The following is a 24,375-nucleotide window of genomic DNA, read 5'->3' as shown; positions in this document are numbered from 1 at the left end:
TTACACAAGATATATGCAGCATGACTTGATCCCCACATATATTACTAGTACTCATTTTATCTGACTTTCTACTCTAGTAAGATAACAGGCAAAATTGAGCCCCAGCAGGATTTGAACTCAGAAATACAAGGTACTCAATTTAGAAAGTATAGAGGATCTAATGAAATTTTTCTACATACTGACTCCACCACCCTAGAGCAACTGAAGTTCTTCAACACATGTAGAAATCAGAGAGAATCATAAACTTAGCATAACTAGTGGATTTAACATAACAATGTCTATACAAAACATAAGATTGACATAAAATGATCTGTATGTGTGTGCATATGTTCTGCAAACAACCAAACAAGAGCACTATTTTTAATTGAAAATAAAAAAGCTGGCAACATCAAAACAACCATGCAAAGTTAAATGATTATAAAATAATTAAACAAGCAGTCATTTGAAAAGACACATTAACAAACAATGAGCATCACATAAAGATGAAGAAATTTTGTTCAACAGCTACTGCTTACTTTGTGAAGTGCTGGATGTAGAGGCAGGGTTTGGTGCTAGAGCATTGTGGGAACAACAAGAAGAGGATGAAGAAGTGGCCCTGGGATTTTTAGGAACAGGTCGTCGAATAGGGGGGTAATACAAAGCTGGCATGGCAACTGCATCATTGATGTTGGCAGACTGCGACCGCGTTGGAGTGCCAGTGGCACTGGACTGGGATGGCGATCGAGTCATGCTGGGTCTGCGATAACAGCTTGGGCCCTCGGAAGCTGAAGAAAACATTAAAGCACCAGAAGTTCCATTTGGCACACTAGGATGACCTGAAAATGGCAAAGAGGGAAGAGATGGGAGTAACTGGAGAGATATTTTAAATGTCTGGTCAATGAGGGCTGATGGATCAAGAAAAAGTCTATTTGCTAAGATGTTGATGGTGGAGTTAAAAATAACAATCATATAAAACATTACATATTGCTTACTCAGAAGGACTTGAGAGGGGGAGAGAGAGAGAGATGAGGGTACAGAGTATACCTTCTATATAAATCTGTTCATATTTATTTTATAACCATATCACCAGAAAGAATTCTCTTAAGGTTAATATATCTCAACTTCAGTAAATAACAGAATAGCTGCAATATATCTAATACAGGAGCTACTCAGACTACTTTATTCTATACTCATCAACAAAACTACTTAGCTATCAAAAATGAAGAGGATATATTTAAAGTAGATATAAAAATTATTTCTACAACAACCAACAGGAAGATCTAATTAAACATAGTTGTATCCAATGCAATGAGAATAGACTTAATGTGTTGTATCTTTCAACAGAAGGATATAATATACAGTATTTTCGTTAGTATGAGAATATACTCAATATGTTGTACTTTTTCTTTCTTTTTTGCTGCTAAGTCAGAGAGAGACAGTAGCACCCATTACCCATTATTTCTTCAGGGATTCTGATGGGTGGAAGTCATACGCAAACTGAAGACTTGTCATGAAGGCTTGCCACAGAGTAAATACTGCTAAAGGTACTCAATGATCAGGTGGTGGTGCAAACCAGGCTATGGACTATGTCTACTACCCAAAAAACTCAGAATTCAAAGGGTCAGAACAATTAGAACAAGGCATCTCATGTCATACCCAAATAATTCGCTGTCCTGGACTTATACTCAAAAGTATGAAAAGCAAAGTTGACCTCAGCAGGATCTGAACCCCAAGCACAAAAAGCTGGAACATATATCTCAAGGAGTTTTACCAATGCTCTAATGGCTCTGTTAATTCACTGCCAAAACCAAATGTAGACTCATCATTTATCACACCCATCAAACAGGATACAGTTCATATATAATGTTCCCATCAATATGAAAATATACTCAATATATATTGCATCCATCAACCAGAAGACATATAATCTGTATGTCTTGTATTCATCAATATAGGGATGATCATCAACAATTAACATCATTTTAATGTATACTTTTCCAAACTTACATGGGCCAGACAGAGTATACTGGAGCAGGTTTTTCAATGGCCAGATGCCCTTCTTGTCGCCAGCCCATTCCCCTGTTTCCAAGCAAGGCAATGGTACCCCACAACTAGATATGTTCTAGCAGAATATTGGGAATGAATAACATTGCTTTGTATGACAGTGACACTCATTACAATTATCACATGTCAAGAGAAAGAGATACAAACACATACACATACTCATAGTTCACAACCAGACTATCATTGAAATAAAATACTGAAGTTAAATAACATCATGGACATTATATATTATTCAGTCAACTCCCCCAGCAATCATATATTATAGAGCTGAATCAAAGAAAACACATTCTCAGTAACTGCTGACAAAAATAAAGTGGTCCTAGAAAATGTGGATGCTTAGCAATTTACCCTGTAAACCAGTGTCTCTCAACCTTTTTACTCTTGTGTAACACTTAAAATAAATTACATGTCTCAAGGAACCCCTGTACAAAAAAAAATTATATGCTATATCTTTTTCATATTTTTCTCATCGTAGTTCATGTGGTAAATATCATATATATATATGAACAGTATTTTATTATTCTTGAAAAACTTGTTTATATTAATGGTGTTGAAACAGGAGTAATTTATGAGATGTGCCATTTGTTTCTATAAAATAATAAAATTGAATTGAATTTATCATTTAAATGATTAAATTATTTAATTGTTCATTTTATTATTTTGGTTTCCATTTCTAATTCATATATATATATATATATATATATATATATATATATATTTTATATTGAGGCATGTGAAATCGAAATCAAATTCGATGACAGCACCGCATGACTGGCATCTGTGGTAGTGGAGCACAAAGAGCACCATACGAGCATGATTGTTGCCAGGACCGCTGACTGGCCCCCATGCTGGTGGCACCTAAAAAGCACCCAGCATCGCCTTACTGGTGAAAAACAACATTCAAGCGAGGGCATTGCTAGTGCCGCTGGAGTGGCTCCTGTGCAGATGACACATAAAAACACTACTTGAGCGTGGCAGTTGCCAGTACCACCTGGCTGGCCCTTGTGCCAGTGGCACGTAAAAGCACCCACTACACTCTAAGAGTGGTTGGCGTTAGGAAGTGCATCTAGCTGTAGAAACTCAGCCAGATCAGATTGGAGCCTGGTGCAGCCATCTGGCTCACCAGTCCCTAGTCAAACCGTCCAACACATACCAGCATGGAAAGCAAATGTTAAACGATGATGATGATGATATATATATATATATATATATATATATATATATGGCTGTTATATTTTTTTGATAACATAATAGGCTAGATATATTACAATAACCAATAATAAGTTGTGCATGTATAGTAATACTACAATCATGAAAGTAGCATTAGCTTATCTCACTCCTTCTTGTGGAACCCTAGGGCTCCAGGGAACCCCAGTTGAGAAAACGTTGCTGTAGACACTGCACACATCACTATATATATATATATATATATATATATATATATATATATATATATAGATGTTCAAAGTGAATATCAACTGTATTAATCTCACTTGCTTAGGAGAGGCTACAAAGATACCTTTCTTCCTCTGACTAACTAGTGAAAACAAAAAAGAAAAGGTCAAAATTGCAATGACATCATACACATACAAAACTAACATACATCGGTATGTAATATATATATAAATTTTTTTTTTTGCACTATCCCTTCCTTTCAATATCATCCATTCCTACTCTATTTCTACTGATCACTTTTCCAAGCCTTCAGTTATCTCTTCCTCTCCCCTGAGATACATCTTAGGACTGCCATACCTTTTCTTTAACACCCTCTCATATTTGCTATCATTCTCAATACACTCTCATATCTGTCTTCAGCAGCCTTCTCCCACACTGTCTTCTACTCACCATAACCAACCCTAAATACCTCAGACTTCTCTGTCACTGTACTCCCCCCTCTCTCTCTCCATCCCTCCCCACACACATTATACCACTATTTTCTGATCTACCTACAGGCTTATTTTACTGCTGTTCTTCACCATTCTTCTACTGCCATTTATCCCCTTCTCCTTGAGCCATTGGCTTCTTCTGGTTTTCTGTCTGCCAAAGACTTTGGTTGGGCCGTGACTATAATACAAACAAGACACTTGCCCAAGGTATCTTGCACTGGGACTGAACCCAAGCCCACATATTTGGGTGAGCAAACTTCTCAACCACATAACCATGTCTGCACCTATGTGTGTGCATATATATATATATATATATATGGAGAGAGAGAGAGAGAGAGAGAGATGAGTGTGTGTGTGTGTGTCTGTGTGCATACAGAGACAGACGCTCACACTCAGCTGAATCACTACTCTTTTTTTTCCTGTTTTTCTTGATCTTCAGTTGACTCTAAAGAATATATTTATCATAACATATGGCTATGTGACTGTGCACATACATTCTTATGCAGAACTGGTTCCCTTGTACTCAATAATATTGATACACTGTGGTCAGCATTGTACGTAATGCACCAGGAATTTATCTAGTAATTAATATTGGGCCATGAATATTGTACTGTTATGTAAATGAACTGTGACATTCACAATGTTACTACTATCTTTCCAAGATCTAGGAAGAGAGAAATGTAAAATCTTTTGAAAAGTAACTGTTTTTATCCTCGTTCCAAGTCACCATAAGCTCTGCAGCCTAACCAAAGAAAAACCAATTTTAAAAAGAGATTAAAGATGTTTATTAAATGTATGTGTTTGTGTGTGCATGTGTGTAGATCAAGCTGTCCATATGTGGTTACAGTTGATTAGAAAACATCAAGGAAAAGAAGAAAAATTTTGGTGAGTGACTGACTCACACACTGACACACCAATACATATACAAAGAAACATCTATACAAATATATCATCATCATCGTTTTAACTACTTTTTAGTGCTTGCAAGGGTCAGACATGTCTTTGCAGAAGACTGGAGAAAAAGAATTCTACTTGAGTGATGGTGACATTTATTTATAACTATCCCAAAGAGATGCAAACACATGGTCATTTCATCATGTAGAACTGTTCATCCCCACGCATTTTTTCCTCTCTCTTTCCATTCTTTCCCTCTCAATCCTTTCTGTAGAAAAGTGTAGGCTTGGAATGTCAAGACTTTTCCATTCTTCCTGGGTGTTAATCTAATACACCTGTTTGTTGTTCCCTCACCTGTATTAATCTTTTGTTTTCTGTAAATTTGAACTATCATACACATACTGTTTTCTTCCTCCATCCTTCTCTAATTCCCTTTTTCTCACCCTTTTTTCACCACCGTTTACTATCTGTCTCTCCCCCCACTTTCTCTTTCTTTCTCTCTCTCTCACATGTGACCATTGTCCATCTTTCTTTCCCTCACGTGACCATCTTTCCTTTCCTCCACAGATGTTTGAAAAAGTGGATGTGTTTCTCTCTCTCTCTTATCTTTTCTCTTTCCCAAAAAATGTTTCTCCCAGTATACACTATTTTCCTCTCATTCTGGTCTAATGAACCTCCATGTTTGTTTTTGTTTGGTTTCCTTGTATGTCACCACTGTTGTTTTTTTGGTTCCCAACTTTCAAACTCCATAAATCCTAAATTTTATTTTAGAAATGAGGAATAGATAGACAGCTGGCAACTGATGAAGGGTTCTTTCTCTGTGTTTATTTGTCCTGTTTTCCATTTTTTCTCATTGTTTACGTATTTCATGTTATTTGAACCATTGGTAATGTCCTGTACCCATATGTGCATGTGTGTGTGTATATATATATATATATATATATATTATTTATTACTTATTATTTATATAAGATCACAAATAAGGTTTAAAATTTACTACAGCTGTTTCAATAGCATTTTATTTATGCATTTATAATGGTTATTTTTCACCTTACTGTTATCTCAGCATCATTGCACCTAGCCAGTCCTGGCATCCTATGTATTGATGCACCTAGATTGTAATGAATCCTGTAACAAATATATAGTTTTTATCTCCAAAACTCACTCACAAGACTTGGTTAGATCAGGACTGTTGTAGAAGACACTTGCCCAGGGACTGAACCTGAAACTTCTCAACCACACACCCATACCTGTGCCTAGCTATCTATCTGGATACACATGGGCACACAATGTACATGAAAAAACATGCACACACAATACAGAGAAAATTCTAAGTATCACTACTGGTCAACAGGGGTAGCACTTGGCATGTTTGATACATTGTACAATATTAGTTACTAAAGGTGTGTACACATCTAAGAACCATTATGAAACAATCTCATCATTCTTATCTTCAGCTAAATGTTCTCAGGACATCTAAGATAAATGTACAAATGTATTTATGATGAAAAGTGGCATTACAGAAATAATGCAGATGTATGTTGAAAGTGAGTTAGTGCAGAGTTTTAGACAAATTCATCATATGGAGAAAGCACACACGCACACATGCATGTGCATATATATATAAACCTAATTTTTCTGAGATATTTTTCATACTGATGTGTGTTTCAAGGTTATTCAAGACAACTTTTCTAATCTTGCTTGTATTGCTGATAACTGTTTTCTATCTGTATCTTTGAAAATATGTCTGGAGTAAAATTACTCAACTTGAAAACAGTTAAAAGGTTGGTGACAGGAAAAGCATCCAACTATATAAACTCCACCTCAAAAAATTCCATCTAACCCATGCAAGAATGGAAAAGTGGATGTTAAAATGACAATGATGTTTCTTTCCAGTTGTCTGCAGGCCTAATTAACTGGTTCTACAATTCTTATATCACTGATAGGGAAAACAACATTAACATCATTTTCAAAGCAGCCATTAAATTTAACTTTATCTGTTTAGCTTTCTTGTACATAGGTACAGGAGTGGCTGTATGGTAGAAAGGAAGCTTGCTTCCCAACCATATGGTTCTGGGTTCAGTCCCACTGTGTGGTACCTTAGGCAAGTGTCTTCTACTATAGCATCAGGTCGACCAAAGCCTTGTGAGTGGATTTGGTAGATGGAATCTGAAAGAAGCCCGTCGTGTGCATATATATACACACACACACACACACACACACACACACATATATATATATATACATATAGATATATAGATCATCATCACAATCATCATCATCGTTTAATGTCCGTTTTCCATGCTGGCATGGGCTGGACAGTTTGACTGGGGTCTGGAAAGCCAGGAGGCTGCACCAAGCTCCAGTCTGATCTGGTAGTGTTTCTATAGCTGGATACCCTTCCTAAAACCAACCACTCCGAGAGTGTAGTGAGTGCCTTTTACATGCCACTGGCACAGGAGCCAGAGGAGGCTGGCAACAACCACAATCAGTTGGTGCTTTTTACGTGCCACCAGCACGGGATCACAGCTACAATTTCCATTTGATTTTGATGTACTTGACTCAATAGGCCCTCTCAAGCACAGCATGTTGGTACTTTTGAGTGGGCTGGGGTTGGTTATGCAACACTGGTGTAGGTTACAGCTGTGAACTCACTTTATTTGCCAGGTCTTCGCAGTCACAGCATATCTACAGAAGCCTCAGTCTTTTGTCATTGCCTCTGTGAGGCCCAACACTCGAAGGTCATGCTTCACCACCTCATCCCATTCCTTCAACTGTTTAGGAGTGGCACTTCTTCACACAGCTCTCCTCATCAATCCATAGTACATGACCATACTAGCGCAAACATTTCTCTTGCACACCACATCTGATGCGTCTTATGTCCAACATTTCTCTCAGGGCACTTATGGTAGAGAGTTTGAAGAGCTTTCCAGTAAAAGGATACCCACAAGTCAGAAGGAGCTTGATCTTGCAGTTTTCCCCTCTCCAACTGGTTTTACTGCATGTCCAAACACAAACCTACATATTTCCACACTTCTAAGCAAGCATAGCATTGTGTAGTTCACAGGTTTGCTTCAAAATTATATAAACACACATATTCACACATATACATGTGTATGGACACATGCACACGTGCACAAACAAACACACACACACACACACACACACTCGCTGTATGTTGGCAGATTGAAACAAAAAAAGTTTGTAGCTATGCAAAACAGTCAAAACTAAAATGATAGCAATCAAGAGAACTGCAAATATCTTCATGCCTGAGAAAAGTCTTAAATTCCACCTACAGTTGGGTAACTATGAATAATATGTCCTTCAATACTGTCAAAATTTAATGCTCTCCATTACATTTAGAAAAACTTCCAACAAAATGCTTTACCTTGCCCTTTACAAATGAACAATAGATAAAATCCAATTATAGATCAAGGGAAGGCTGTGCTTGCTGATACTTCTTCCTCTGAACACATCTACACATCTAGAGTTCAATTACTGAATTCTGAGAACTTATTTGCATACATTAACCTTCTGCAAATCCATTATCTTAAGTAGGTTAGTTAGACTACAGCTCTCAACTCTGATATCCTAGGAGACCAAGCCTTATCCTGAGCTCCAAGAATATCAGAGTTGAGAACAGTAGTCCAACTAACTTTCTTAAGATAAGTTTGTCAGACTTCAGTTATGTATTATTTCTCCAGCAACTGGAGAAATAACACATAATTAAAGTCAGAGTTTTGAATTACTGGGAACACCTGCAACAGTATTGCATCTGCTTTCTGGAATAGTGGAGTGAATACTATATATACATATATCATCATCATTTAACATTCATTTTCCATGCTGGCATGGGTTGGATGGTTTGACTGAGGTCTTGAGAGCCAGTGGCTGCACCAGCCTCCAATCTGATCTGGCAACATTTCTACAGCTGGATGCCCCTCCCAACGCCAACCACTCTGAGAGTAAAGTGAGTGCATTTTACATGCCACCAGCACAGGAGCCAGTCAGGGGACACTGGCATAGACCTCGTTCAGATGGTGCTTTTTACATACCACCAGCACAGGAGCCAGTCAGACGGTCCCAGCATTGATCACATTCGGATAGTGCTTTTTATGTGCTACCGACACAGGAGCCAGTCAGGTGACACTGGCATTGACCATGTTCAGATGGTGCTTTTTATGTGCTACTGCATGGGAGCCAGTCGGGGGACACTAGCATCAACCACATCCAGATGATGCATTTTACATACCACCGGAACAGGAACCAGTCAGGAGGCATAGGCCACTGCTACAATTTTAGTTTTACTTGACTCCACAGGTCTTCTCAAGCATATCATATTGCCTCCCACATCAATGGAGCAGAGATGCAACACTGGCATCAGTCATGGCTGCGATCTCACTTTAATTGCCAGGTCTTCTCAATCACAGCATATTTCCAAAGGTCTCAGTCTCCTGTCATTGCATCTGTGAGGTCCAACATTCAAAGGTCATGCTTCACCACCTATATATATATATATATATATATATATATATATATACACACACACACACACACACATTGAAAAATAGGAGGCAGTCAGAATGTTGGATAATCCTTTATTAGTGCTTTCGTTCATTTACAAACTTGCCAACACAAAATCAAAATCATTTTGATTTTGTCTTGGCAAGTTCGTAAATGAACAAAAGTACTAATAAAGGGTTAACCAATATTCTGACTGCCTCCTGTTTCTCAACATACAATATTTGTACACCACTTCAAACACTCAATACACACACACACACATATATATATATATATATATATACACATATATATATATATATATATATCTTCATTAACAATAGAAGTGGTATTAGTTCAAAATAGCAATCTTTATATCATATTTAAAGCAGTTATATTGTTAAAAACCTGCTAGACTGTGGTATCTGTCTCAAGAAAGCATTTGCCAAAAAACAAATATATATCAGTAATAGGTGAAAATCATCCAGCAGAAGGATGTACTTTGTCTGCTGCTGATATATTTCTGCATTTTTTAATACTATATGTCTATATGAGATGTTTTCTTGTGATGAATACTGCAGTCTAGCAGACTTTCAGTAACATATCTGCATTAAGTAGAATATACAGATTTGATATCCTGTGTGTGTACATATATATGGAAGGTCCTTGGTGGATCCTTCTCAAACTTTCATATATAGGAAAGAATGAACAGAAGAAATGTATAATTCAATGAGATATCTAGTTTCTTTGCATTCTTGCACTGGGAATCTATGCTGCAGTAACATAGCAGTTGACCCTTTAGTATTTAGACTGCTATGTACTTTTCATTTATTCACTTTGTTTTGAATTAATTAAGCATTATCTTGTAATGTCAAGATATTGATATTGTAACTGCCTTCTAAGGGAGCTTTAAAACCTTCGAAAATGCTCTCCTGAAATTTGTCAAAAATGTCTATATGCACTTCTCTTACCTTGAAAGAGGTTATGTATAACAATATGATGATAATGATGGTAATATATAACAATATGATGATGACAATGGTTATATATATAACGATATGATGATGACAATGGTTATATATATAACGATATGATGATGATGGTGGTGGTGGTTATATATATATATATATATATATATATATATATATACAATAATATGATGATGGTGGTTTTATATATATATATATATATATATATATATATATATAACAATATGATGATGATATATATATATCTCACTATCATCATCATTTTATGTCGACTTTCCATGCTCAGCAGCTACAATTCAATTTAGGTTTTATTCAGAATTACTGTCCTCTTGGGCAAGTTTGAGGCCCATGTCTTGCTTATACATTGCATTTACACACACACAATTTGCCTCATTTTGAACAGGTGTCTATATCTGTATATGTCCATGAGAAATGTGTGTAAAGTGAAGGACAATGGTATTTGAGCAAGTAGGCCATAAATTTTAAGTAACAATACTGTTTATGGAAAAAGTCATGGGAAAACAAAAATAAAAAAACTATAATAAAAAGCTCTCTCTGTCAATAGGGTTCGAAAGTATAGATGAATATATGACCTCTTTTTCAATTAATTCTTTTAGTAATTGAATGACTTGATTTAGTTATCTTCGTTAGATATCATGTTATTTTGTCAACGTAATGAAGTGTGCAATGCCATTTGTTGAAGCACAAATGACAGAGATATCAATATTTGTTAACTCAAGCAGCATATACAATAAACAGATTTTGAACTCCTTTATTTCACGACCTTAAGAGATGTATTAATCTCTTCTCCTTAGAGGAATCAACAACAATAGTAAATCTTCTAGGATATATATGTTAACATTATCTGTCCTAGGTGTTACACAGAACTATCTCCTTTCAACATACATCTATAAATCTGTAAAGAGAAAAACTTATCTTTATCACTAAAAATAAGCATCTAGCTCAGTTTATTAGAATTCAGATTAGTTTAGGCAGAATTTCATTGCCATAATTGGAAAGATGTACTTCCAATCCCTCAACTTGCGTTTTTTATGCAGTACTGCAATAATTTTTAAACAGAAAACATTATATCCACTTGGTTCCAATGAGTTTCCAAACCTTAAAAATAATAGTAATTTTCTGTAATGTTAATTCTATGTATATGATTATGCAGGACAGTTTATGCATAAATTGCTTCCTTATAACAAAGCAGCCAATTCTTCATTTCAATAAATTCTTATTTAAAAACAAACAAGTAACAAAGAACATCTAAGTAGTGATGACAAGCTAACCCACTTGTAAAGTTCTGAGTACACTAGCAAGTTGGGTTTAAAAAGAAAATTAAAGTACTAGCTCAAAGGTAGAATGCTGGTATAAAATGCATAACTTGGTTGATGAGATGTTCACTAGCTTACATTTCTAATTTCAAATCCTGCTGAGGCTGACTTAGTCTTCCATCTACATTGCAGATAAAATAAGTACCAGTAACACCAGAAAAATGCTTAAAAAAAATAGGCCACATCTTGCATACCAAGACTGGAAATAACTTACAAATGTTTGATTAACTATATCAATCAAACAAATATCTTTAATCAATACTAGCCAGGCCAAATTGAAAAACTAAAATGAATTTAATTAGCAACTTCATTCCTCACCTTCAAGCTAAGTTATTTCAAGTTGACAAATTTAATGCAGGCTAATATACTAATTACATTTTTACACAGTATGTTTTTATAGACAATGTTCATTAATAAAATAACAAGATATACAAAATGAAAATTAGATTGTTTTTGTGTAAGAAACCTGCATGCTTGCATAGGAAAAAAGTGCTTTCTTCAGAATAAAATTTTCTTCACTACTACTATCCAGCTACTGTCCCTGGCATATGATCATTATTAGATATTATTCATTGATAGTTAATAGATTTTTATAAAACTGCTCTATTTTCTAATCTTCATATCATTATCAGTTTCCTTTCCTTTTATTAAATTGGCATAGGTTGAATAGTTTTGTACAACAATATATTTCTATGCTTCTTCGTCCAATGACAGACTTAATTTAAATAAGCCTACTATTATCAGTTACATATCCGACAAACAACTTAGAAGATGTGTTCACTCATCTTGTCATTCATTCATATTAATGTCCATACAAGGAGGTTAGTTAGATTCTACTCTATGAATATTAATTATGCTATAAAAATATAACCAGATTTAGTGTTGATTAAAGAAAACAAACACATACTCCAAATTAGTGTTAGCGTTAAAGATTAGTAGAAACATTGATTAATTACATTCCAGAATGTATTAGATTGTTGTACAATAAAATGTTGAAAATATTTTCCAAATGATTTAGCATGTCATAGTAAATGAAAAATCTAATTACAAACTTGAATAATATCTTACTTATGCTTTTAGAATAATTTACAGAAGGTTGTGCAAAGTAAGGAATATGCCACAGGTCCATAGTTCCTATAACACGATGAGATATAATTCTGTATTTTTTTTGTGATCAAGTTTGTGCAAAGCAGTAGAATATATTGCAATCATTGTATATATGACCTTGACAGTCACAGAGACTTTATTGGTCTGGATGCAATTTTAAAATCCATTCAAACTTTGTAATAAATACAACACACACCATAGGAATTTGAAAGTGTGTGTAAATTTTATGCACACACACACACATTTTATATATATATATATATATATATATATGGTGATAGTATCACAGCATGACCATAGCCTGATGACTGAAACCAGTTAAAAATGTATATTTTTGAGTGTGTATTTGTGTGTTGAATACACAAAATTTCAATAAGTATATGCATATGTATGCTTGAATGTTATTTTTGATGTCTTTAAAACTGAATCCCCCAAAATAACAGTTTTTAGCTTCATCAATTGAACTTTGTATCTTGCTAACTTACAAACAAATACAAACTCCTTTATATATTTATTTTAAAAAGATTAATCAAAATTTTAATATCACTAAATGAATTCTTATAACTTAAGATCTTGAAATTCCTTTTTACTATAAGCATTCATACTTTTGTTCAGTTGCCAAACTTACACTGCTTCTACTCAATAAAATTAATCTTTATTTGTGAGTCCAAATGAAAATAAATAAACCAAAATTAATACCAACATTTTTGATTAAAAGAAGCTTTAAAATATGAAAGGATGGAATAAATAAAATTCAGGTGCACAGTCAACAACAACTTACCATTGATGGCTGCACTGTGTCGCTTCGGAGGAAGATGTTCCATTTTAACATCCATTCCATTTAGCACAATAGACAAATCTCCAATTTTACCTTTCCCATTGTGTTTCAAATCCAACTTTTTTGAATGAGAATTAACTAGAAACAACAAGGATAAAAATCAATGACATTACAGTTAACAAAAAAAAAAAAATAAATAAATAAAACTGCTTACAATATAATTTGCAAAGATGCATTGACAAAAGACATGCCCAAGTAAATAAGTAAAATCCAGTTTCTAGAAAAATCCTGACATTTATAAAAAATTTAGTGTTGTTTGTACATCACTGGAGATTAAGTAAGAATGGCCATAAGCAGAAATTCAATATAGAGAAAAAGTTGTGTAGTAGGAAATCTGTTAATATGGACACATTGGTGTATTGACAGAATCAACAGTCTTTGTGTAGATGTCAGTCAACAGACGATTTTGTGATATTCAGAAATTCTCTATTACAATTTTACTATCTATAAAAAGCACCAAGGGGGTTAAAACTAAATTAGTCTCTGCAGATTTTGACTGGGTAGGTATTGTATTCTAATAAACAATTCATTAATTGTCAATGTGACTAATGCTACATTGTCAATTTTTTCCCCCTAAGACAAACTAATACCAAAAATGTTCAGTATCTTGCTCAGAGACGCAATGCAACAGTAGTGATGAATAAAAACTTTCAACTCTTCAGAAGACAGACAGACATTTTGTCAAGTCAACTCTTGTGGCTGACTACACAACACTTACAAATGGTTACTATTAATTGAAGTTAGGCATGTCTGAGCTGATGTTAAGTTAATATTAACAAATTTTGTTAGATAAGAAAAAAATTTACTCTAATACAAAGTTTCTCAACAGTACTGCCCCTTCAAGGGAACATTGCGCATGGGGGGTGGGGGCATTATGCTTTAGGGAGCAGTGAAGTAACATAATTAACATACTAAATTCTACCTATAGTAGTAATTATATTATACATGATAAAACCAGTGATGGTTATTAAAATAAAATGAGATCTCATCAGGCACAGGGAAGTAATTAACCTACAATGTATAAAGCAAATTTACAACTTTTATCTTTATTCATTTTATCATGTCACTGTTAAAAGCTTATACAATCCATTTTTAGAGTAAAATTTATAATTTATCATCCATGTTAAGTTAGTTTAGTCACGATATCTCACTTCCCACTTAGGCAAGTGCTAAATATAACAACTACTTAAAAGCAGACCACTACAAAAAAAAAGTTAATAACCCATTCTAATATATACAATGTGTTAAGCAGAGTTTTAAAAATATTAAAACTACGGAAAGCTATTTTTAAGCAACTTACATTTTCCATGATATTCTTTCAAAAGTGGGTACAAATCAAGTGTAACTTCCCCTAATAAGGAATTAGCTCGGATGTGGTTCTGGTTTAAGACACGGAAATCTAACTTAGAATAAGGTGTCACTAACCTGAAAAATATAAACACAAGAAGCAAATATATACTTCACAATTATACAAATTATATAAAGAGAAAAGGTACATTTCTAACAAATAGAATCATTTTAGAAAGGGGTATAGCCAAAATGATCTTTAAATATAAATTATTTTAAATACTTTAAACATTAACTCACACAGTGAAATGTTCATTCCATTCTGGATTTGTAGATTTTCGACATACTTCTGTTTTTTTTGGTGACATGCTATCAACACTGAGCTCCAGATATGGATCAGGTTTGAATAAACCTACTGCAGTTAACCTGGCTGATTGGACTAAAGAAAAGAAAAAATAATAATTACGTAAATATAATAATATTACATCTAATGCCAAAACTGATATCTCAGACATATAGTTCAGAAATAATGACCATAACCTAGGACGGATTCATGTCATATTTGTTTATCTTGAATTTAACCCTTTAGTATTCAAATCGACCACATCTAACCAAGACATTTTACTTGCTTTATGCTCAAACTGGCCATATCAGGCCTCTTGCACCAATCCTACAATGTCATTCTAAAAATTAACAATCACATCAAAATCTTGAAACTACAAGATAATTCATAATTAATTCAAAACAAAATAATCTGAATGCTAAAGGGTTAAAATAAATAAAATTTTAATTCTAGGGGGGAAAAAACCCCAAAACCAGTCAAACTTAATACTGGTATTGTTTATGGCTTCAAACAAAAAAAGAGGTTTCTACTTTTTATTGCAATTCCCAAAGGGACATCAAATAATAACAGAAATAACCTATGGAGAGCATGATCATAGGTTCATAACTGACCATATCCACACCATTTTGTCTTTAGACAAGACAGCTAATCTTTATTTGCCTCTGAGGAATTTGTTGACATAACAAATAAACAAATCCTCATTTCAAAACCTAGAATCCTGTATTACAAACAACACTCCACAGCGACAAATAATTGCATTCTAGAGTCTATTGTAGGTTACGGTCAATATTTCTGAACTACATGTCTAAGATATCAGCTACATCAGCTTCTCATCTAAATAAATTTTAATTGATCCTAGAACTGTTACTATACCAGGTTTAATTCTTGTATTGGTAAATCCAACTGTAGATTATTATTATTATTATTATTATTAATTAATTAATTAATTAAGGCAGAGAGCTGGCAGAATTGTTAGCACGCCAAGCAAAATGCTTCGCGGTATTTCATCTGCTGCTACTTTCTGAGTTCAAGTTCTGCTGAGGTCGATTTTGCTTTTCATCCTTTCAGGGTTAAAGGGTTAATAAATTAGGTACCTGTTGCATACTGGGTCGATCTAATTGACTGCCCCCCCCCCCGCCTCTGTAAAAATTTCCGGCCTTATGCCTATAGTAGAAAGGATTATTATCATCATCATCATTATTATTAAAGTGGCAAGCTGCTGGAACCATTAGCACACTGGACAAAATGTTTAGCAGCATTTCATTTGCCTTAAAGTTCTGGGTTCAAATTCTGCTGCGGTCAACTTTGCCTTTCATCCTTTTGAGGTCAATGAAATCCGTATCAGTCAAGCATGGGTTGATGTAATCGACAAGCACTCTCCCCAAAATTTCAGGCTTTGTGCCTACAGTAGACAATGTTGTTGTTGTTAAGGCAGCGAACTAGCAGAATCCTTATTGCAGCATTTCTTCCACCTCTTTACATCTGAGCTTAAATTCCACCAAGGTTGATTCTACCTTTCATCCTTCAGAATCAATAAAGTAAACTACCAGTCAAGTACAGGGATCATTGAAAATCAACTTCCTCCTCCATTTAAAATTGCTGGCTTTTTCCGAGTTCCGATACTGCCAAAGTCGACTTTGCCATTCATTGTTTTGGGTTGGATAAAATGAAGTACCAGTCAAGCACAACGGTTGGATATAATCAACTACCCTGTTCCAGTAAAAAGAAAGCTGTTAGCCTTGTGCTAAAATGCAAAACAATAATTATTGTTGTTGGAGCACTAACTTGACAGTATCATTACAACATCAGAGAATAGTATTTCTTCTGGCTCTTTATGTTCTGAGTTCAAATCCAGGGTCATCTTTGCCTTCCATCTTTTCAATGTCATTAAAATAAAGTACCTGTCAAGTATTGAGTCAATGGTATCAACTAGGAGCAACCACATATAGGTTCCTTGTTGATCTGCTAGTATTTTGATCAGTCAGGTCAATGCCAAATTTTCTTTAATTCAATCAATATTCCATCTATGACCATCCTGTCTTCTTTGCAAGCAAGGAATTTAGTTGTTATTTCTATCAGAAGAAAAGATGATGCAGAGGTACTCTAGATATTAAGTTTGCATTGATGGGGGTGGAGCATGAACTCAGTATCAGATACTAATAGGGTGAGAATTTTCCAAATAGTTAGAGGAAGTATTGTTTGAGATCCAATGCTCCAATGCAGACAGAAGGTAAAGAAGACAAAACAGAATACATAAAAGCTAGAGAGAAAATAAATTTCAGAACCACAACATGATAGACTTGTTATTTCCAACAGTAAGAGCTTTCAACCACTAAAATTAACTGTTTGAAAAAGTATCCAACTGTAAGCAGATTGAAAAGCATTTTTCTTTAAACAAATAATGCAATCTTGTTGAAGCATAAATTGATTATGGTTCAGAAACTTAACAGTTTCAAACCATATCTCTGGCAGTGTATTGTTCTGATAAAAAGGATACGTTAGTCTTTTCTTTGGGCAATCAAGGAAATATATACTGTTACATCAAGTAAGAAGGAATAAATGATATTTAAACAACTTCCTTGAACATGGACATTATAAGAACAATAACTGTCTACAATTCCATTTGACTATGACCAATTTGTCATGAAAAATGGGTGAGAATACATCTGATTGATTCATTACCATTGTATTATCAGTACTTTATCTTATATCTGAAAATAAATAATTATGAGTAAACTGAAAAGAAACTATTTCTCACAGATATAATAATAAAGGGTCAAATTATACAGAAACCCTTCAATTTATGCAGTACAAAAGGCATAATTGTTTAACATAGGCACAAGACCCAAACTTGGAAAAAGGGGAACAGTTGGTTATATTCACTCCAGTTCTCGATAAGGACTTATTCTATTGCCTCCCCCTCCATCCCCACCCCTAAAGGATGAAAGACAACAGTAACATTGATTGCACTTGCACTCAGAATGCAGAGTGCCAGAACAAATATTGCCAAGCAGTTTGTCCAATGCTCTAATGATTCTACTAATCCACAAGCCTAGCACAAAAAGACATAATAGGAATAAGAGAATTAAAGAGAAAGAAACAGGAAGAGAACAAGTGGAAAGAATTATATGAGGGGTTGGTAGTGAGATGTGAAGTCAAGCAAACAGCAATTAATCAGTCATTCTCAAACAGTGCATTGAAACATGGTAGGGATGTTGGGATTAATAGTGAGAACATTATGAGGAAAGACTGATTTATTATTGCCTCTTTCAAATTTCTTGTAATATAGTATTGTGTAGTTCACTTTAGTGGTGAATGCTTTTAGAGCCATCATGAGGGCAACGAGTTAAAATCAGTTGAAGGTCACTGTTATTAAAAAAATAAAAACAGCTCTCTCTCTCTCTCTCTCAGTAATTCAACCACTTATCCCAATAACAACAATAAGGATCATAACCATTTCAAATTTGACTGTAAGAAATAACAGGAATAAACTAAAGCAGAACTTTACAAAAAAAAAAAAAAAAACAGTCATGGCACATTAATAATAACTTGGTGTTTACAGTTTTAAATATTTTCATTCAATCCTGACCACAAGATATCTTGTGAAGACTAAAATTGCAAACTAAGTAATGGGTAACAGCTGAATAAATATTTTTAAGAGTTTCAGTCACTGAACTACAACCATATACTGTAGTACCATTTTCAAGGGCTTTAGTCAATCATTTTGACACCTGTACTTACATACTCTAGTACTTAATGATCATTATCAAATATTTAAGTTTAACCTGCATATAACATGAGAGAGGGTTTGCACAAGTACATACACACGTGCACTCATGACAATTTTCTGTACTGTCCTAGTCTATAAAATTTCACTCACAAGTTACCTCTCCAAGGTACCACACAAAGAATCAAACCAGAATCATGTGGCTGCAAAGCAAATTTCTTTACATAACTATTCTATCACCCATTGTTGACATAATATCTATACCTGTGTCTACACACACACACACACACACATGCACATATGTATTTCCTTAATATCTAATTAGATGTTGACTCTTACCTGTGACCTGAAGTTGACAGTACTGTGGACTGCAACTGCCTGCAGATGCCTCACCCATACTGTTAGATTTTCAATAGAGCCACTGAGCTGTGAAAAATAAAGTAAAAACAATATAAACAAGAAGGTAAAATAATACAGTTTATCTTTAAGCAAATGTCAATCTTTTGTGCAGGCAATACCAAAGCATAAAACATTTATACAGAAAACTAGGTTGTGTTGTATATGTATACTGACATTATTCAGTGCATATTTATGAATTAATCAAGGGAAGGGAAATTGTGCCCATGACCTTTTATGACCTTTCTAAATTAACGAACATTTACAGGTCAAGTCTTTCAGGGAAAATAAAAGCAGAGAGCTAGAGAAGAAAGAAATAGAGACTCTGGTCAAATGCTTGTAAATGTCACAAATGCACCTAAGGACCAGGTATGAGTATTAAATTTTGTGTGCATATTTGTGTATGAATGCTCCATATGCTAATTCAAAATGAAGAATATAACAGCCACCATAGAGCAAGGGTATTTAAACAACAGATTTAATATTTCATAATGGAAGGGATTTTTGGAAAGACTACAATCCCAAGAATTAGATTAGACAACATGCGTGTTAGTGTCTCAGTGTGTATGTGTATTTTCAAATGTTTGCCAGAAAAGATGAGAAAAGCTGCGGATGCATGTCATATTCATCTAAAGAAATTTGTTAATTGTCCTTCAAGCAAATCTTACCATCCATGAATGTTTGTCCTTGAAGTAAGTTGTCAGACAGTTTGCTCTCCTTCCTCTTAGTAACAACTATATAATGAAATGGAGTTATCTTCTTGCTGATAAATTAGGAGGAGTAGACTGACTGAAACCTAATTAATGCTTGAAATAAGATTTACAGGTGTAAAACCATAAATCTAGCATCTTAAAAAAACTGCTAGTTGCAGCAAGTGAAGGATTGTCCTTTTACACTAGAATAGGAAAGTACCTTTCTCTCTTCTTTATTTAAGGTAAATAAAATTAAAACAGTGTTTGAGACAAAATTCAAAATGATATGGTGTGGTAGAGTGAGAGAGTGAAAACAAGAAACAAATTGTAAAGTCAATGTTATGAATCTCAGAGTGCGATTAGCTCATGGGAGATAGGCAGAAAGAAGTGCTCAAAGAAATCTAGGTAACTGAAAGTTCTAAGAAAGATGACCTAACAGATGCTGGCTGTTAAGCATAGCAACACCTGGGTTTGGAAACTAAAAATGTAAAACACCTCAAAAGACCATCAATCCAGCTGAAAAAAAAAGGCTTGAAAATCTCAATCTAATGCCTACCTCTAATAAAATAATCCTCGGGATTTCAAGCAAATAAAATAAAAATTAATTCTGACTTAATTCATTTGTGTAGTTGTTGCTTTCAGTGGCTGGCTCTGCATATCAAGAGTTACTGCATCAAGTGAGAGATGAGCAAATATATTATATTACAGGATCTCTATTAAACCACACTTCAACATACAGAAGATTGTGTGGGGTATTCTGCATTACATCTTAAAAAGTTTGGCCTCACAATTAACACTGAAATACTTCATGCCAGCATACATTGAAAGCAACAAATCAGTAAGCATTAATCTGAAAACTGCGGAAAAAATTTTACATATCTTGAAAGATATGTACTGACACAGGAGCTACAAAAGTGGTTGACAAAATACAAAAATAGTATTTGGATGACTGTATCTACAATTATGGAACAATCATCAAGTTTACATAAGAATCGGGGGTCGGAGCAGTAAAACTATCCATTCAATTTCCATGGTGTCAAAACCTGAACATTATACAAAAAGTTAGATGAAGAAATTCCATTCCTATGCTCAGGTCTAAAAATTTCATGGTGACATGTTCTCCAATAGTAATCTACATGGGCAAGCAGGATTGCCTAATATGAAAGATCTCATCAGACAGAAACCTACATTGGACAGGGCATGTAACTTGAATGTTATCTAAAAGACTACTCACACAAATCTTCCTTAAAACACTATGAAAGCCAAAGAAGAAAGACTGACATCACCTAAGCTATACGGGCACCATAAAGAGGAATCTGAAAAAAATTGAAATATTCACTTAATGCCATAGACAGTCAAAGATTACCTGAAAGATGGTGATTAAATAACTATTAGTCAAGATTATTAGTGACTGGCAATAGCAGGAGCAAATGAACAAAACAAATTTGGCAGACTGACATAAATGGAACCAGTTAAGTTCACTAGTACCATTACAAAAGACTATATATTTTAACATACCAGGTGTAATTGTTTTATCTTACCAAAATAACCATGTTCCAGACAGAAAGTTAGCTCAATCATGAAACCGAACTAGTGTTAACTCTTCAATTAAGCTCACAATGCAGAATTCATAACAAAACAATCAATCTAATCCCAAGAAATAATTCAGTGTCTGCAAGTGAAATGGTTTGTTGGCATAGGACAATTGAAACTGTATCAAGCCAACAGCAGAGTCTCTATGTAGCTTAATCACTTGATCTGCTGGAAGTAGCAATCATATCTCTCTTGAATTACATCATCATGTTTTAGAAAAGGATCCACCAGATTATGTTGTCCTGCTTCTGCTATACCCAGGTAAAAGACAAGGAAGTGATGCTCACTCAGGGCAGATCCTTAATCTGAGAGTAAACAGTTTGTCAGATTAAATTAGATGTAAAATTAAGAAAAACAAAGCACCCAGGAAACATTGGCATATTTAAGACCAAAGTATATATCCATAGGCATGCACATGTATGTACTATTTTACAGTCATTATTCCAATTTAGGAAAGGCTATTGAATTTTGCAACTTTGTTGGAACAATATTTTTTCCTTCTATAATTGAATATCATATCTCCCACAACAGATAATTCCTTACTGTTAAATACTAACACTGAAAGAATACTTTTTCTTTTTTTTTCTTTTTTTCTTGCCAAACAAATTTATGCCATGCCTTGAAACACAACCTGGATGCAGTGGTAGATGTTGTCAATAAAAAGTCACAAATCAAACGCATTAACTAACCTTTGTAACATACATGTGTATATGCCTCGGTGAGAGATAGTGTGGTATCCTTGTTGAACGTGCATAAGCAAAGATATTTTACACCTACATTACCACATATGGATGAAGACAGCTGAGTGAAGAGGTGTCACACCCTAACAGTGGAAGGAACCTGTGGAGGTGGTAGACTCAGGAAGATATGGGATGAAGTGGGAAAGCACGACTTTGAATGCTGGGCCTCACAGTGGCAATGACAAGCGATCGAGACCTTTGGAAATATGTTGTGATTGAGAAGACCTGGCAAATCAAGTGAAATCATAACCATGGCTGATGCCAGTGTCGCATAACCGGCCTGTTTAAAAGTACCCTTCAATCATCAGGCAATATGCTAGCTTGAGAAGACTTGTTGAGTCAAGTGAAATCATAGTTGTGACCAATGCCAGTGCTGCCTAACTGGCCCCCATGCTGGTGGCATGTAAAAGGCACCATTTGAGTGTGGTCGATGCTAGTACCGCCTGGCTGGACCCCATGCCAGTGGCACATAATAAGCACCCACTATATTCTCAGAGTGGTTTAAGGATGGACATCCAGCTGTAGAAACCCTGCCTGATCAAATTGGAGCCTGATGCAGCCAGACCTCAGTCAAACCGTCCAACCCATGCCAGCATGGAAAGTGAACATTAAATGGTGATAATGATGATTACTAGCATAAATTGTGTGGTTAACAAATTCAAGAGATTTGCATTTTACTTGAAACCAGCTAGTCATTTAAATGTGAAGCAGAAACAACAAGCTGAAGTAATGTACAATGCATAAAATAGTGACCTACTCTAACAGAAACAGTACATGCTGAATATTTTAGCTCATGGTTTGCACAGTAGGTGCAAGACTGAACAGAAATAGCTGCATGAACACCACTGGAGTATATAGCAACAAGGATATAAAACTGTACTTGAGGTGTATTGAAGAACACCGATTGGCTAATTTAATCATGCAATGAGTAAATGAAATTTCACACCAGGATTGCTTAAATACTAACAAACAAAGGAAATAACTCCAATAGGATTAACAACCATAGACTTTTGAAAAATATAGAGAATGTAATATGAGAGTGGACCTCATTCTTAAAGCAAATAGGTGAAAGAAATGGGAATATTCAGACTCAGAAATCACTATCAGTATTATTCTTCTTGAAGAAGAAGAAATTTGTACTCTACAAAAGTATGGAGTAACCATTCAGATTAATGCAAAATCATTTTTATTATAACTGAATATAAAAACAAACAATATATATATATACATATATATATATATATATATATATATATATACATATATATATATATATCATATATATATATATATATATATATACATATATATATTATACACTTATATATATATATATATATATATTATATATATATATATACATATATATACATATATACATATATATATATATATATATATACATATATACATATATATATTATATATATATACATATATTATATATATACATATATATATTATATACATATATATATATATATATACAATATATATATATATATATATACATATATATATATATATAATACATATATATATATACATATATATATATTATATATACATATATATACATATATATATATATATATATATACATATATATATATATATTATACATACATAATAATATATATATATATATAACATATAGTATATATATATACATATATCTTATATATTATATACATATATATACATATATATTATTAATATATACATATATAGATATATATTATTACATATATATTATAGATTACATATATATATATAAGATATACTATATATATATATATACATATATATATATATTATATACATATATACATATATACATATATATATATATATATACATATATATATATATATATATACATATATATATATATATATATACATATATACATATATGTAAACAAAGATAAATGCGATACAATAAAATTAATTATATCGCCGGTGTACCAGTACACGCCATATATTATACATATATCATTA

The 24,375-nt window shown here is 33.8% G+C and overlaps 1 protein-coding gene across 3 annotated transcripts in view; it reads right to left on the bottom strand.

Annotated features, from left to right (window-relative positions):
• Positions 1-24,375, bottom strand: part of LOC115212903 (E3 ubiquitin-protein ligase Su(dx)) — a 165,329-nt gene that overhangs the window by 43,247 nt on the left and 97,707 nt on the right. For 2 of the 3 annotated variants that reach the window (XM_029781717.2, XM_029781718.2), the window contains exons 3-7: positions 19,294-19,380; positions 15,185-15,323; positions 14,898-15,022; positions 13,541-13,675; positions 516-815 (exon numbers count right to left, since the gene is read on the bottom strand). In XM_029781717.2, coding sequence (XP_029637577.1) covers positions 516-815; positions 13,541-13,675; positions 14,898-15,022; positions 15,185-15,323; positions 19,294-19,351 — 757 coding nt within the window. In that variant the 5' untranslated portion in view covers positions 19,352-19,380. The remainder of the gene's footprint in view (positions 1-515; positions 816-13,540; positions 13,676-14,897; positions 15,023-15,184; positions 15,324-19,293; positions 19,381-24,375) is intronic. The other variant, XM_029781719.2, reaches the window with a different exon arrangement.

Source organism: Octopus sinensis, linkage group LG6 (assembly GCF_006345805.1).
Source record: "Octopus sinensis linkage group LG6, ASM634580v1, whole genome shotgun sequence".
Classification (NCBI taxonomy): Eukaryota; Metazoa; Mollusca; class Cephalopoda; order Octopoda; family Octopodidae; genus Octopus; species Octopus sinensis.
This window is presented reverse-complemented; position numbering and strand designations above follow the sequence as displayed.